General features: G+C 40.1%; 1 protein-coding gene across 1 annotated transcript in view; it reads left to right on the top strand.

Annotated features, from left to right (window-relative positions):
- Positions 1-15,974, top strand: part of NEIL3 (nei like DNA glycosylase 3) — a 35,354-nt gene that overhangs the window by 5,595 nt on the left and 13,785 nt on the right. The window contains 5 exon segments of the mRNA XM_074991856.1: positions 5,047-5,181; positions 6,142-6,355; positions 8,978-9,052; positions 10,190-10,356; positions 14,063-14,232. Coding sequence (XP_074847957.1) covers positions 5,047-5,181; positions 6,142-6,355; positions 8,978-9,052; positions 10,190-10,356; positions 14,063-14,232 — 761 coding nt within the window.

Raw genomic sequence — 15,974 nt, 5'->3', positions numbered from 1 at the left:
TAGGTGCAGCTAATATGTTGACACATGATTCAGGTATGAGCTTTGATTGTGCACCCTCAATAGTGGTTCTTATAATTCCATGTGTAAAATAGGCAGACCTGGTGCCATGGCCAGTGGCCATCAACATTTTTACCACCATGTTTTCTAGACCTTCTCTGTGCAGGTTCAGATGACGTGGTGAGTAAAGTGCCAGTAGTCCAGCATTCAAAAATCACGAGTCAGGATCCAGAATGCCAAGATAAACTTAAAAATCCTGAGTTTAACAAACATAATAAATTTGGGCTTCTTTTATATTTCTTCTTTCTGAGCGCTTAGCTGCACTCACTTCATGTTTTCAAAGTATTTCTCTGAAGCTACAACGATTAAAAACACGCTTTTAAAAGAAATACAACTTGAGGTTCTTATGTAATTACCCAACTCCAATTGCTAGGGCTTTAAGCAAAATATTAATTACTGAGACTGTCAATAAAATCATGAGTTGGCTAAACTGCTGGCCTGAGGTAAGACTGACCTTGTTACCACCAGTAGAACCGCTTTGGTGGGAAATTTGTAAAGAAAAAAATGTAATGGTGACATAGTTTGAGTTACTAAGGCTCATTTTCCTGCTGCACACAATAGTTCTATACCTCTCAGCCCCAAACCACCCACCCCCACTTCACATGAGCTCCACAAGCTGCTGCTGCCCTCCCCCTACTCCTTCTCTGGGCTGCCACTGAGTTGCAGCAGTGATTATGGTAGTGCATTTATACATGGCTGCATAAAGCTTTTAAATGGGCCACTGACATCCACGCTGCTCCAGCTCCAGTGGAGCTCATTTAAAGGTACTTTGTGAGGGGCTTGGTAATGTCCTGTCTTTGTCAACAATATCATTTTGCAAAATCTTATGTCATTATATGTCTTTCAGAAAAGAGCATGTACATTCACTGTAGTGTTTTTAGAGTACAGTTGCATGGTACTGAAGGATTTTAAGTACATTTTTAACCTACAGGATTAACCTCTTAAATCCAGTACCCTCTCATATGGCAATGTACATGGTCCAGGAGGACCATGAAAGTTGTAGGACCAGAGAATCCTGGGTCTGGGGCCAGAGCAGTGGCTGGTAGCATGGACAGGGCCAGAGCTAGAGTAGTCACCTGCCCCGCTGCAGTGGAGGGGAGGTGGCAGAGGTTCCCACTGAAGTGAGGAGGAGGAGGGGCCAGAGGCTCCTGCTGCAGTACAGGGCTGGGGGCCACCTGGGGCAGAAGCCCTGGACCTTCCATGGTCCAACAAATTCTGTCCTGGACCTCCCCAGGTCCTGACCGTGCTGGACCAGGGAGGTGTAACCTGTACAGTACCTCTTAAAATTAGTTACTGAAAATATGTACTCAAAGCTTTCAGTACAACAATTAAAATTATAGGGATTCTTCATTTAACCCCATCTGTTACTGGTTTGAATCCTGGTTGGAAAACTTAGAGGATTTTTAACTCTGGAAATTGATGCCCCTTTTTTAAGGTGCAGTGTTTGTGGTCAGTTCATACATCACTGACTGCTCTGGATACCTTTATAAATTGCACCTATGAAATTCATCCTGAGAGTAGCAAGCAGAAATTCCTTGTTACCATGGAAAATAAAACTGTTCTTTTAAAGCTGGATTTCGTGTAGCTCTAATACAAGAGACAAACTGGGAAAGGGCCCCAGGAAACACTTCTTCCTTGGCCAAGAGCCAGCAGCTCTAGATGTCTGTCTCTGTGGTTAGCATCATTTTGCGGAAAAGGACAATCTGGTCTTGAAATCCTCTGTGCTGATGGAATGATTCATAGATGAATGACGTACATCATGGAAACTAGCACAAGAGAAGCTAGCACGAGAGAAATCCATTTTTGCTGAATTTGTGGCCCAGCTATCCCTGATAAATGGGACACTATGATCCTCTTTCTGATAAATGAACAGTAATGTCAGGGAACAGGTGTTTTTGTGTTTGTTTTTTTTTTCTTTTGAAGAATTGCTTTCATTTGAAAGCAAACAGAGAGTAGTAGTTGTAGTAATAAAAACTGCTGTGGTGAATCCATCGAATGCTGCAGTAAAAGCAGTGGCATGAATAATTTGAACTTAATTCTGAAGCTTTCCTTTAATTTTGTTTCTCTTAGTTGATTTCTGAGGATTGCCACTAGGTATGTGTGTATTTATGATAGTACTCCCTCTTAAAACTAGAAAAATAAATAATCAGTTAAAATCCAGAGAGGTGAGTGGTGGAGAATTCTGTGTCTTAGCACAGTGTAGGGTTGTATTTTATTGGTGACTAGAGACTAACTTGCTCTAGACTGAAGGGAGTGACAGTTGGGGTTGTGAGCAATACAATGCAAAGGATGTTTCAACAGCATGTTTTCTTCAGCATAGCTATAAACGTACCCTGGGACCTCAGCTGAATAATTCCATCTGGAAATCTTCAAGAACCTGCTAAAATATGTTTTTATTTTCTTTGAAAAAAGGCAAACCCCAGACAATACATGTCATTAAAAGCAGTGGAAAGAATCCACCGATTTCTTTGGAAGTCAGATCCAGGACCTTAATGCACCTTTGTAATAAAACTGTTACCACCTTTTTTTTTCTTCTTGTGCCTATAACATAGTTTGTGCTGTTACCAAGCAAAAATTTTCTGGGAACTGAGAACACTGCAATTAAAAAAAACCCCAACAAACCCCCTCAAAACTCCTACACACCTTGTACACAATGTCTTGTACACAACTGGATGGTTACAATAACTCTTTTTTTTTCCCCGTTCTTTTTTTAAAAAAAAAAATCAGCTTTTTAACAATAGCTGTCATTGACCAGCAGAACCAAGATTTCAATTAAACTAGCTTGCATCCCAACTTTTCCCTTAATTAAAATGACAGGAATGCTATTTGTCATTGTTTCAGTACATCAGAGATAATGAGGTGCACTGGAATGGAATTTGTAAAGTTCTTAAGTCTTTTAATGTGAAAGGAATTTATGCATAGAAGTGATTGTGAAATATTCTTCTGCTGTAGCCATGAACTGAGAAGTAATGACAGCTAATTGTTATGACTGTAATCTACCTTTAAACAGGGTATTGAACCTCCATAAATGTGAACATTTGTTACTCACATACACTATTTTTTTCTTAAGAAAGGTTGGGAAATGTTAAATGCACCATTCCCTCCTTCCCATACTGCTCACTCATGCAATGCCATCATATGGCATGGGAGAATTGGAAGCCCATAGCAGTAAAAACTACTGCCAAAATAGCTATATTTATTAACTTAACAATAAGAAAAAGCTTCTGAAAGGTACAATGTACTTTTGGAGAACCAGTTTACAATACAGTTCTTCTTTTGGATTTGTAATCGATAAGCTAACCTAAACTTTAATATTAACTAATTGACATACTTGTAGCCTTGAAGTTAGCTGTAATATATAAATCTTTCCAGTATTTACTGAAAAGTAAGAATAAATGGGTGTGGCATTTTCAGGGGTGGATTAAAACAGATGATTGAAATGCTGTCTTTGTGTTTTTTTCATGAGCCAGGTATGTCCAGTGTTGCTTGTGTCCTCGAGTTGTGTGGTTCCCCACCCCCCGCCCCCTTCCTGTCCTGGGCTGGAGGGATTAGGCCACAAATTGTGGTCCCTCATGACTGGCCTGGGAGTGTGGGGGGGCTGCTTTGTGTTATGGCTCCCAGCCCCTCCTTCCCACTTGTCCCTGGGTTGTGGGATCAGGTTGGGCTGTGACTCCTGCCCCTCATCATTCCTCAGGGTGGATGGGGATGGTTTGGGCCACAGTTCCTGCCCACAGGGGGAGTTGGTTTGGGCCACATATGTTTAGATAGGGGTGGGGGGAGACAGCTGGGTTTCCTGGTTCCAGCATGTTGGGGGCTAATTCTGGGGGACAGGATTTCAGGGTAGCATCAGGGGTCCCTCTGGCATGGGAGGTGGCGAGGACTCTACCTTTCTGCAGTCAGGCAGGTTCAAGAGCCCTGTCCCCATGTGCCCACTGTTTTTTGCTGTGGCTGCCCCAGTGGTTACTCTGCAGTATCCCTGTTCCCTTGGTTCATTGCCTCCAGTGGTGTGTGTGTGTGTGAAGTATGTCATCTCTCCCCTGGGTGCCCTTCCCTTTCCAGGTCCTGAGAAGTCTTAGGTTATCAGGCATTTCCCACTTCCCAGGCACAACCAAACCCTGGTATTGGTTTAAAATAGGGTAAGAGGCATACCACATTTTGTGGTCATCCTTCTTACGGTTTGAAGAGTTATTGAACAAAAACCACCGCAGATGACATCACTTTGCATTTTTTTGTGCCTTGAGTCTTCAAACTCATGGTCACTGATAAACACCAGCACTTACTTTGAAATAATTTTTAATAATTTTTAAAACCTACAGCATCTTTGCTCTGGGGAAAGAATGAGAAGGGGAAAAAGAAACAGCTCCACCATGGGACAGGTGCTAGTCCATGTTGTTTTGAGGACACTTGGTAGAACCTCAATACCATAGTGAAAGTTGTAGTAGTGAAACAGCTGGCAATTTTGACTTTTGTATTGTATCATTTTCACTTGGCAGAAGAGCTGACGATGGAATATTCTTTGAGAAGTACACTGCTCTCATTTTAGAGCGTCTTAATTTAAAATGAGTCATCAAGAAAACGAAAAAAAAAAAAGTGTGTTTTTTCCCATCATTCCTGGGCTTTTGAGCTTCTGGCAGGGTGTCTAGGAGGGCAACATTACTGGTGAAGAAACTCCTAGGATGCTGCACTGTACTATAGCAACACAAAAGCATTCCAAATTTAAATAATTAAATGAGTGACAGTTTTGATTATAATAAAGTCACTGTATAGTTAAGTGATTCTTAGTTCCTACTAAACTGTCCTTTGTGGCAGGAAAGAGAGATCATGTAAACAAGCCCTTCATGTCACCCTCTTGCTCCCATTGCTAAGGATTATTAGATATACTTAATGAATTTAATTGCTAAGCTAGAAAGTAACCTATTAAAATGCCTGGGAGTGTTTGGTAAAATAAAGAATTAGGATTTTTTTTCTGAAATGTATTTCTGACCCTAGGGTTCACTTTGGCATGAATGGTTCCATGAGTATTAATCCCACTGCAAACAAAGACCGAAATGGAGCACCACCAATTCTGGAAATACAGCTTTCTGATGATATGGTTTGTTTCTTTGATGCAACAGTAGTGCTTAGGTAAATTAAAACATTTCTTCAGTGTTCAATCTGCCTTTTTATTATTAAAAAAGGGTTTTCCCCCCATAGGTCAGTACTCAGATGTTAGTTTGCATTTATATACAGTAAACCGTCGAGTTACACGGGGGTTGTGTTTCTGCATCCCCTACAGAACTCAAATTTTCATGCCAGTTGTGGGGGGTGGGGCAGAGAGAGAGAGATGGAAACAAGGCTGCAGCCTTGTTACTGGCTCCCCTGGGCTTGCAACTGTGAGGGATTGCTTGGTGGTTTGGCCATTGGCCTGCTATACCCAGGGTTGAGAGCCCAATCCTTAAGGGGGCAATTTAGGGATCTGGGCCAATAGATTTAAAAAAAAAAAAATAATTGTCAGGGATGGTGATATGTCCTGCTGTGAAGGCAGATGACTGGACTTGATGACCCCTGAAATATTCTTCCAGTACTATGAGAGAGGTGTTCCACTTGTAGATGAATAACCAAAAAATATTGACTGGACCAGAGAGAGTCAGAAAATGAGTAGTTATATTGAAACTCAGTTAATGAGTGCCAATGATCCTTGTACAGTTAGCCAGGGTGGAACAGCCTCAGTGGAAGAGACTGAGGGAGCCCCACCTCAGAATATCCCATCACACAATGATTAGAGCACTCCCTGAGGTGCGGCAAGTGCCTGTGCCAGTAGAGCAGGGACTTGAATCGTTTCCCATAGTCCAGTGGTGTGTCAGGTGAACACCCTAATCACTAGGCTAAATGAGATGCTTGCCTAGGCACATGGCCTATCACTGGCTTAGTCTATTTCTGTGTCATTAAACCACCATATTTTTTTAAAGGAGTAAGGCTTCTGTGGTTTTCAGGATTAGCTGCATGGCTTCTTCATCAGGGTGTAATGTGCTTTTGCACTCCTAAATGCCACACACTGCATAAGTGCAGTTTAGTTGCAATGCAAGATTTTGTTTTGTCTTGCAGGAATGCTGCTGAAAGCAAGCAGAAAGTAAGAATGATGGAAGACTTAGATGTATGTTCTCCAAAATTTAGCTTCTTACGAGCAGAAAGTGAGATTAAGCAACAAAAAAGTCGCATGTTATGTGATGTGTTGTTGGATCAGGCAGTGTTACCTGGAGTTGGAAACATCATAAAAAATGAAGCACTCTTTGACAGCGGTCTCCATCCAGCTGTTAAAGTAGGTGAAATATTTCCAGGGATTCCTTTCTATACTCTTGTATTCCAAGCAGCTATTAATAACATAACAAAATATTTTGGGTTAGTTTAGACTTTTGTTGGGAAGAGCATGTAACTTCTAAATAACATTTTGTTCCCTCCACTTTTCCCTAATTACTGCCATCCTAGATTCCAGTGATCTCCTGGACTGGACTGTCATGCTTGACTACGCTGTGTAGGTGTGTTGGAACTGGTCAGGGGTTGGATAGGAGAATTGCTGCACCACTTTGTCTTCCCCATATGGGCAGGAACAACTCACATCCCTTCTTGACTAGAAATTAAATTTAATTTTCACACTTTGGATTGCTGTCTTGAATCATGTACTACCAGTCTGTTACAAAATAGATTAAGAAGCATATAACAGAGTGCCCTCGTGTTGCTTTTAAATGCCTACAAAATCTCTGTGGGCTCTAGATATGTTAAATTAAAATATTTTCTTCATTATATTCAGTTGCTTTAGTTCCTCAAACTCTGCAGTGCATGTGAAAAGCTTGAGAGCATTCACCATACTTCATGGAACTAGATCAGTGATTTGAGGCTCCAGACCTTTCTCAATGTGCATAGGTGTTTTGTGACAGGTCTGAATGAATAGCCTGAAAATAGCATAAAACCACATGGATTCTTAATTTTAAAACATGGGCAAAGCTTATGCTCCAAAATATGTTAGTCTGTAAGGTACAACAGGACTTCTTGTTTTTGTAGATACAGACTAACACAGCTGTTCCTCTGATCCTTGAGAGACAATAGCGATAAGTCAGTGGAATGAAAATGTATCTAGCCTTTATACTGTCAAAAGCTAATTTAGGTGAGTTACAAATGCAGGACATGCTCTTTCAGAATGAACTCTTTAAGCTAGTGAGGCTTCATATAGCTACAGGGGAATTCTCATTCTTTTTGCAGAACCTTTTTGGGGCCTTTAGGTTAAAGACTTAAGTATTCCTGTGGAAATGGGTTTTAGGCCTTATTTACATTTGAAAAAGTTACCCCAAAATTCCAACTGGTTCCTCTCAACCAAGGTTAAAACCTGTAGGAGCAATAGCTTGGACAAGTCTCTAGCAATTAGTCAATTTTATCACCATTTCAGTTTAGAGCAAATTTAACTAAAATAGTGATTTAAAAACTGGTTAGCTGCCAGAGCCTTGTCTACACTCCATTTCCCGTTGGTTTTAACACTGGTATAGAGTGTTTTGTTTCTTTTCATATAATTCCCCAGTGTTGACAAAGCTCTAAGAGTTGAGGTATTCCTGTCCATTCCTTGGATACTTTTGTTCATTTCATTGTTAATTTTACTTACAGTTTGTGCCCTGGTGGTCATGCAGCTTCTACATGATAAGTATGTTCATCAGTTACACTAAGAATTGGAAATCCTTTGTCCCTCACTTCATTTGCTCCCTAAGGGTATTTTTACAGGGATAAAAGACCTGAGTGGCTGGGTTGGGTTGGCTGACTTGGTCTTGTAGGCACTACGCTTGTGGTGGAGATATTCAGGCTTAGCCTGGAGCCAGAGCTCTGGGGCCCTTCATCCTCACAGGGTCCAGCCCATGCCAGAAACTATTACATAGCTTTTCAACTTTGGAGCTGGAGCCCTGCTAGCTTCAGTTAGCTGACCCAGGCTGGCTAGGTTTTATTCATTTATTTGTTTTATCAAACTCTGTGAACGTGCTCCAAGTTTAAAGAGAAACCGTAGGGCTGTGATGTTTGTCCTGAGAGTTCATAAATCTGGACTCTGGTGGAGAAGTACATTGCAAAGTTTAGGGACCCATAACAGAATCCAGTGCAAGAAATGGTGTCCTGATTACAATGAGGAGCCTTCCATTCAAGTCCATGGAGACATGCACTCATTATAGCTGAGTTGGTTCCAATATATTAGAGAGACAACATAGGTGAGAAAATATCTTTTATTGGACCAATTTCTGTTGGTGAGAGAGACAAGCATTCAAGCTAACACAGAGTTGAAGTGAGGTGGTGAAGATGTCACATGCAAGATAAACTCTTTAATAACAAGATTCTAAATCATGGAGGAGTTGGCATTAAACTCTGTCAAGGAACCAAAAGGCAGCTAGTACAGATTACTACATGAAATTGAAACCCACTCTATTGTCCTACTGGGGACCATTAGGTCAATCTTGAAGTAAAATATATAGCTGTTTTAGGGGAAGCGGCAGTAACTCAGATACTGTGGAGAAGGCAAAAAATATGAGAATATTTGAGACCAAGCATCTGTGTAATGCCATGTTTTGTGGAGTGAGTCCACAGAGGCATTCTAATCAGGACCATCTCCAGCAGGGTGCAGAGCCCAGAACACCCTCACTGTCGTGCCCACATCTGTCCTCTTCCTGCCTCTAGTCTGCTCCACCTGTACTCATGCCTCCCCCAAAGCCTCTAAACGCTCCTCTCCCAAGTGATGCTGGGAGTCACCGGTCACCTTGTCCCACTGAAGTGTGGGACCCCTGAGCGCAGGGACACCATAAACCGTCCAATGGATGGGATGGCTTTGGCTCTAATTGTAAGTTTCTGTACTGTTGTTGCTCCAGTGTATTATAGTGTTATAAATATTTTTAACATTTTTTTGCCTTATTCACAGGCTTGTCAGTTAACAGATGAACTGACACATCACTTGGTGAAAATGATTCGTGATTTCACTCTTCTCTTTTATAAGGTGAGGACAAGAACTTCTAAGGGAGAAAATCCATTGAAACTTAGTACCAAAATGAGTAGGCTGTCTGAAGCCATCTGGTGGAAACAGTCAAAAGATGCAGCAAATAAGCCAGCTGGAAGTGGGAAGGACTTTTTGGTTCAGGCACAGTTAATTGTTTGAGGAAAAAGTAAGCCAATTCTGCTGTGAAAAAGTTTGAGAGTAATTGGATCCTCATTGTTTTAATAAAGTTTTGAAATGAGATGTCGCAGTTATTTAAATACAAAAAGTAGATTTGACCTCTAGTTTTTTTTTTAAGATTTTGAACTTAAATTATGTAGAAATAGCGTACATGCCTTCACTTTTTCCAAGGCAATTGTCTCATTCACCAGGGATGAGTGGGACTTTAAAACTTTGAACTCCCTGAAATCAGAAGGAGAATTCTGAAAAGGGCTGAAAAGAGAGCCAGAACCAAGAGCTAGGAGATGTGGATTCTATTCCTGGTTGTTGAGCGTGATGTTGGCCAAGGAGCTTGCCCTCTTTTATGTCTTGGTTTACCAGTCTTTAAAATAAGTGTAGTATTGTGCATTTACACAGCATTTGCTGTTCAGGAAACTCAAAAAGGATTTTAGAGAATAAAGTAAGCCCCTAAAACCTCCAAGATAGCTAACCCATTTTGCAGTGTTATTAGTAAGAGTTATAACACTTCATCATTTTTTCTGAAATGTTAAATACTGTAGTGTATGTGAATTCCAGTTTAAACTTTACATGATTGCAAATATTTTGGGCTGTGTTACGAGTATGCAAACTTTGGGTATTGAAATAGGAAGGAATGCAAGTATTTAACGAAAAGTTCCAAATTATGGAATGTACTGGCTGGTAATGAGACTATACTTCTAAATATAGAACAGAAATCTAAAAAAGAATTAAATTTGTGAATATTTGAATGAAGTATTATTAATTCATGTTTGAATCTGATGCAAAGGTGATGGATGTTTGGCCGTTCTTAATTATCTGTGTAATATTTTAACTGCGAAGTTGTCAGGTTATGTGTGTTTTTGTGTGCATATACTCACTCAGTCTTTCTCTATATACTGGAAGATAGGGTCTTGCACTGAGTCAAATCTTGTTCTAATGTATTATAAAAATGTTCTGTTTCAGTGCCGCAAGACAGGATCAGCACTCTACAAACATTACAAGGTATACAAACGCCCTCACTGTGGTCAGTGCAGTGGAATGATCACTGTTTGTCGTTTAGGAGAAAATAACAGGATGACATACTTCTGTCCTCAGTGTCAAAAGGATAAGCCTCAGCTTCTTGATGTTAGGTATGGCATTTGCTTTATAACCTTTTGAAATGAGGCCCTACTCTGAAAAGTGCTGAAAGGAACTTCTCCCTGTGTATATTCTAAAAACTCTCTCTATGTTGCCTTTACTGATGAAAAGGAACTTTTTCCCCCCCTTGTTAGCACTGCAGAGCTAGCTTAGCTGAGGCTATGTTTTTATACTACATGATAAAGTCAAGTTTAAGTCTGTTATCTCAATTTTACAATATCATTGTCTTCACTGTAAATATCACTAGCTCAATTTTAGGAAGCACTAAGATTGATATAACGTTGTTGAAAGCAGCTGGGTGTAGCATCAAGTTTGAATGAAAGCTAATGTGGAAGTGCCATGTCTTTGAATCGAATTCCTTAGCCTTCAGAGGTGTCCTGTATGTACCCCACAGTCCCCTACTCTGACTGCTTCCATCTTCGCTGCTCTCTAGGTGCACAGGTATTAGGTAGCAGGAAGCCCACCAATTTGAATCTGGCACCGGGAAGCCTGTGGCTGTGGGGTCATGCTTGTATGAAAAGCTGAGAAACCTCTTTCTTAAATGTTTATCTGATACATTTTTATAGTTTGTCAGTTACACTCACAAAGAAAGAAAGTGTTTTATATACGATTCAGGTTTCACAGCTGATATGTATTTTAAATGAGGAAATGGAAGAAGAGAAGGTGCCTACAGAAAGTAACCCTGGCTATGATATACACAGTGCTTTCTCTTCCTGTTTTTCTTAAACATGAAATCTCACTGTCTTTACTAGAGGAGTTGTTGCATTGAAGCAAGACTTGGCCCTATCTGTACCTTAACACGTTATTGTTTGAGCCCAATCCTGTTCCTGTTGCTATTGATGAGTACTAGTAAGCCCAGGATTTAAACTGATTTCACAAAGTATCCAAGATGTGTAATGTGCCTGAGTCAATATAGTGGTAGAAATTTTAACTTCTGTGTTTTTTGTATGTTTTTATTATAACTGTGCAGCATCTCTTACTTTGACATACCTTTTTATGTTACGTTTCCTTTGTTTGCTTTTTTACAAAAGCAAATATACATATTTATAAAGATTTTCCAGTGAAGAGGAAAAATGAAGTACCCAACTTGATGGGTGCCAAATTTGACTTCTTACAGAGGCCAGATTTCTAGGAAATGCTGATCTTCCATTCTTTTCAAGTTGGGCACCCAAAGTTACTCCTCGCTTTAAAAAAATCATGTTTGTCATTTTTCCTTTTACCAGCTGAGTGGACCTAGTTAGCCTTTGTCATTTACTGTTCAGCTGAATGGGATAGGAGGGGAAGGAATTCATGCCATTGATGTTGCTGTTGGTTGGCTGTGAGCTAGAAAAGTGGATGAACAGGGCAGCAAGCATGCCTATGTAATTTGTTCTGACTTTATGGTTCCCATGGTAAAATTATGAAAATTTAAAGAAGAAAACATGGACTGTGCAACACATTAGAATGGAGCAAATTTTTGCAGTGTTTTTCATATCATGGGGATCTTTAACTGTTTTAATCATGCTTACATAATTTTCTCCTGAGTTTTGGATGGATTTTAACCTGTGTGCCACTGAGACCTTTTCAGGCTTAGACAATTGGTGGTAACTACAGCATTTCTGCTTCTTAAGTTGAAAAGGGGTAAAATATGATATCTCGGAGTGGCAAAGAGTACAATTTTTAAAGGTGCCTCGCTTTAATTGTCCTCAGTTCCTTAATACCTAAGATATCTTTGAAAACTTTAGCTGAGTTCATTTAAACACATTTTTTAGCAAAGCTTAGAGAACATTTTAAGTATTTAAATCACCATCACAGTCACCTTCTTTACAAACCGTTATAACTCAAATAGCTTAAAGGGGTTTTGCTAAAAGTTTTCTTCAATTTTTGAGCACAGATCAAACAAAGCTTGTTCTTGTAAGCTAGAATTTGCTATGTGCTAAAGGTAGCTGTAGACTAAAATAATCTCTTTTCTCCCAATGCTATTGTTGCTCAGGTGTCAGAGCACATCATATTTCATTGCTCTGTGTTTTCTATTAGAAAGTACCTTTGAGAGTGAAAACACACTTTTATGAAGTGTCAAGGATTTTAGGAAAAGGCTGATTTACTGCTTCAAGAAACTCTGAATTTTTCTTTAAATGGCAGAAGGGAGTATTGCGACTTGCCGCGGGTGACAATGATTAAAGTATTCTAAAGACTGAGATGAATTCTATTAAATGTTCTTTACCTTATCGAACTCAAGTAAGTCTCCTGTCTTTTAAATAATGAAATGACAAAATTCCAGTGAGTTAAGAAGAACTTTTTAGATTACTAAGCAGTCTTCAAACATAGAGCTGGCACAGAGCCGGTCAAGCACCCCTTTAAGGGGTGGGCCTTAAAACCTACCCCTAAGCTTGGCATTTCCAGCTGGATCGCTGAGGAAGCTCTCCACTCATCTGGCTGGCTCCCGTAAATCCCATATTAGGCGACTAACTCTCTGTGCATTGTACAGAGTGTGCATACCTCAAGGCTATGGATTCCATGAGGCAGCAGGGTACTTCAGTCTTGCAATGTTGTATCTAAATGCTCTTTTTGGATATAGTCCTTTGAGACTTCTCTTCTTAGCTTTCCCTCTCTGACCTGATTGGTTCATCCACTCCCTGTCACCTGCCACACATCCTGGGAGTTGGGTGGGATGGGGGTTGTCTCTGTCTTCCTCTTATGTGTCTAATACTACACTGGTTACAGAGAGGTGATTTCCTGAGGAGATAGTTACTCTGCTGGACTACCCAGGTAAAGCCTATTTGGTTGTGTTCAGGTGCTAATTATGCTTAATTATTGGCCATAGTCCCCCCATCTGGGAGGGATGGTTTTAAAAGGCTTATCGGCAATGGTGGATACATAAATCTAGATACATCTGTGATAGAGTAGTTTTCATACAACAACTTCATAATATCAACCAGAATACAGTTTTTTATACAGACACATTTATGCAGTCGTCACTAGAGTTGTTCAGGATCTATTCCTCTCTACAGACAATTTCAATTTTTGGTGAAAATTCCAAAACCAAATTTCTTCTTTCAAAGCCAAATAATTTGCTTTGGAAATGCTATCACAGTAATTTTCATGGAGCCTGAGATTTTCATTTTCCTCTGTGATTACATGTCACATGAAGCAACACAGATTCTCATTTCATGTTGCCCTTATGAAAGCAGCATGGTCTAGTGGCTATGCCAAGATGAAGAATTAGAAATCAAGGTTGTATTACCTACACTGACACTGATTCACTGTGATCTTGTTCAGTTCAGCCTTTCTGTGCTTTATTTGCCCATTTGGTTCATTGTTGAGGAATTCTGTGTGGGGAGAGGAAGCAGAACAAGAATTGGACTACTAGATACTGCCTACCCATACACTTTTATTTTGGTGCTGGTTAGAAGAGACTATAGAATAATGATAGTGAACTTAGCAGATAATAACCTTTGTTAAAACACTTTGAGATCTTCTGAGATGCCATTGTAGTTTGAACTATTTTTTGTTGGCTTATTCAGCATTGATGAGTATGTGCCCTTTGGGTAAAGGAGGAATCTAACTTATCTTTTCATGGCGTTCAAGCTATGATTTGCAGTTATAGCCCTGGGTATCACTTGTTCTCCAGTCCCACATCTCCCAATACACGCGGGAAGCAAGGCAATTTGTGGAAGAAACTTCACAAAAGGTGAAGTTTGTTTGTTTTTTGTTTCACAGCAAATTGCCAACTAGAAATAGCCTAATTGATTGGGCATGTAGCAGGGGATCATACGCTAATGAACATGTGGCTCAGAAATCTGAAGAAGAATGGATATGTACTCTCTGCACTCTAATAAACAAGCCTTCTGCTAAGATCTGTGATGTCTGTTTGGCTTCAAGGCCTAGAGGTAATGATGGCTTTCAAGTGCCGCTTTTGTATTCTGTCTGCAGTATTGTTGTCTTGTTTAAAAAAAAAAAAAAAATGACATTTTACAGGTACATTTTGAAAATTCAATTTTTATTTGTTGCTGCAAATTCCAGTGTTTTTGTTTTAATTTTAAAAACAAATTTTAGGATCAAAAATTCAATGATTTCCATCCCAGGACATGAACTTGCAGGTTATTTTTAGGTAACTGCGTATTTGATTATCTAACTTTTGTGCGCCTGGGGATAGAATTTGCACATGAGCACCATGAGCAATTTACTTGATTCTATAATCCTGTCATATTCGCTTATAACAGCCTAATTTTACAAAGAGCAGTGCATGTTTAACTCCAGTCTGTTCAGAATAGAGATGACTCTTGGCTCTGCTAGTTCCCTCTTGGAAGGCAGTATGGCTCCTACAGAGCTATGCTACTTTTGAATTGATCTCCTTGAGACTGCTCAGTAGCAGCTTTGGATGGAATTCCAGCAATATGGGAATAGAGCTCTGAAATGTGTTATCTCCTGCCTGGATTGTCTGGATCCACCAGGCAGGGAATGCCTGGGCTTCTTCACTTCCCAGATACAGTTCTACTAGATAGGTCTGCATAGGTACATTATGTGGGGCAGTGGAGAAGGAATCCTTACCAATTCTTCCATCTGAAAAAGAGATCTGTGTGTACAAGGGAACTCTTCAAAACGGCTTATTAGAATAACCTGGCACAAAAATTCTTTTATTGGTACCTGTATTCTGAGAATCTGCAAGCTAAGATTAAATGATTTTGTTAAGGAAGATTACTTAGACGATGGTGCATGTGCCTCTTTACCTCAAATACACTCACATCTGTTACTCTGTACTTACTCCATACTGTGCTTATGCTTTCTATGTATAGGTGCAAGAAGTGTAAAGGATCATGTAGATTGTCAAAACCAGCTAAGTAACTTCAACACACAATTCCCACAATGGCTATGTCAACACTACGGCAATCTGTCAACAGAAGTCACTGTTGGAAGAGATCTTCTGACAAAACTTCTGTTGCCAGAGTGAGGCCACACAGAGAAAAGCAGAAATGGAAAAAGAGATCCACTCTGTTGACAGTGTGTGGCGGGTCTGCCCAGCCCTCTCTCAACAGAAAGGGCTGCCCGGTGACCTGGAAGCCCTGTCTGTCAACAGAGGGCCCCTGGAGTGTTCTCACAGCATGTTGTGGTGTATTTTTTGTCAACAGATTTGTTTGAGGAAAGGCATTCTGTGTCAGCGAAGGTGCAGAGTTTTGTTAACAAAATCCCACTTTGTCGGCAAAACTCTGTAGGGTAGATGTAGGCAATATATTTAAATTTCCTAGTCCGTGTGAAAATCTTAACTATAGCACCCAGGTTTGTGTTTTACCCCTTTTTTTTTTTTTTAAACTGAGGCTATTAATTCAAGCTGGTTGTTCTTTTGTACTGAAGAGTGAGATGCTTTGACTCCTACATCACGCTTAGCTGGCACAGATTTCTTTCCCCAGGCCAGAAAAGGAAGACAAGTGTTTATTTCTGCAGCTAGTACAGATTTTTGTTGCCAGCAGAGGCTGAACTTGCTGGTTCTTTTTCCTCCAGAATCCCAGGGTGATAAACCTGAAACCTGTCTGCAAGCTCAGTTTTGCAAATTAACTTTTTTTTTTAAAAAATCTTTTTTTAAAAAACCCAGATGACTGTCTAACTCTTACAGCAGTCTCTGCAATGAAGGCAT

The sequence above is a fragment of the Carettochelys insculpta genome, chromosome 4 (genome assembly GCF_033958435.1).
Source record: "Carettochelys insculpta isolate YL-2023 chromosome 4, ASM3395843v1, whole genome shotgun sequence".
Taxonomy (NCBI): Eukaryota; Metazoa; Chordata; order Testudines; family Carettochelyidae; genus Carettochelys; species Carettochelys insculpta.
Note: the sequence above shows the minus strand (reverse complement) of the source record. Positions and strands in the feature narration are given on the sequence as shown.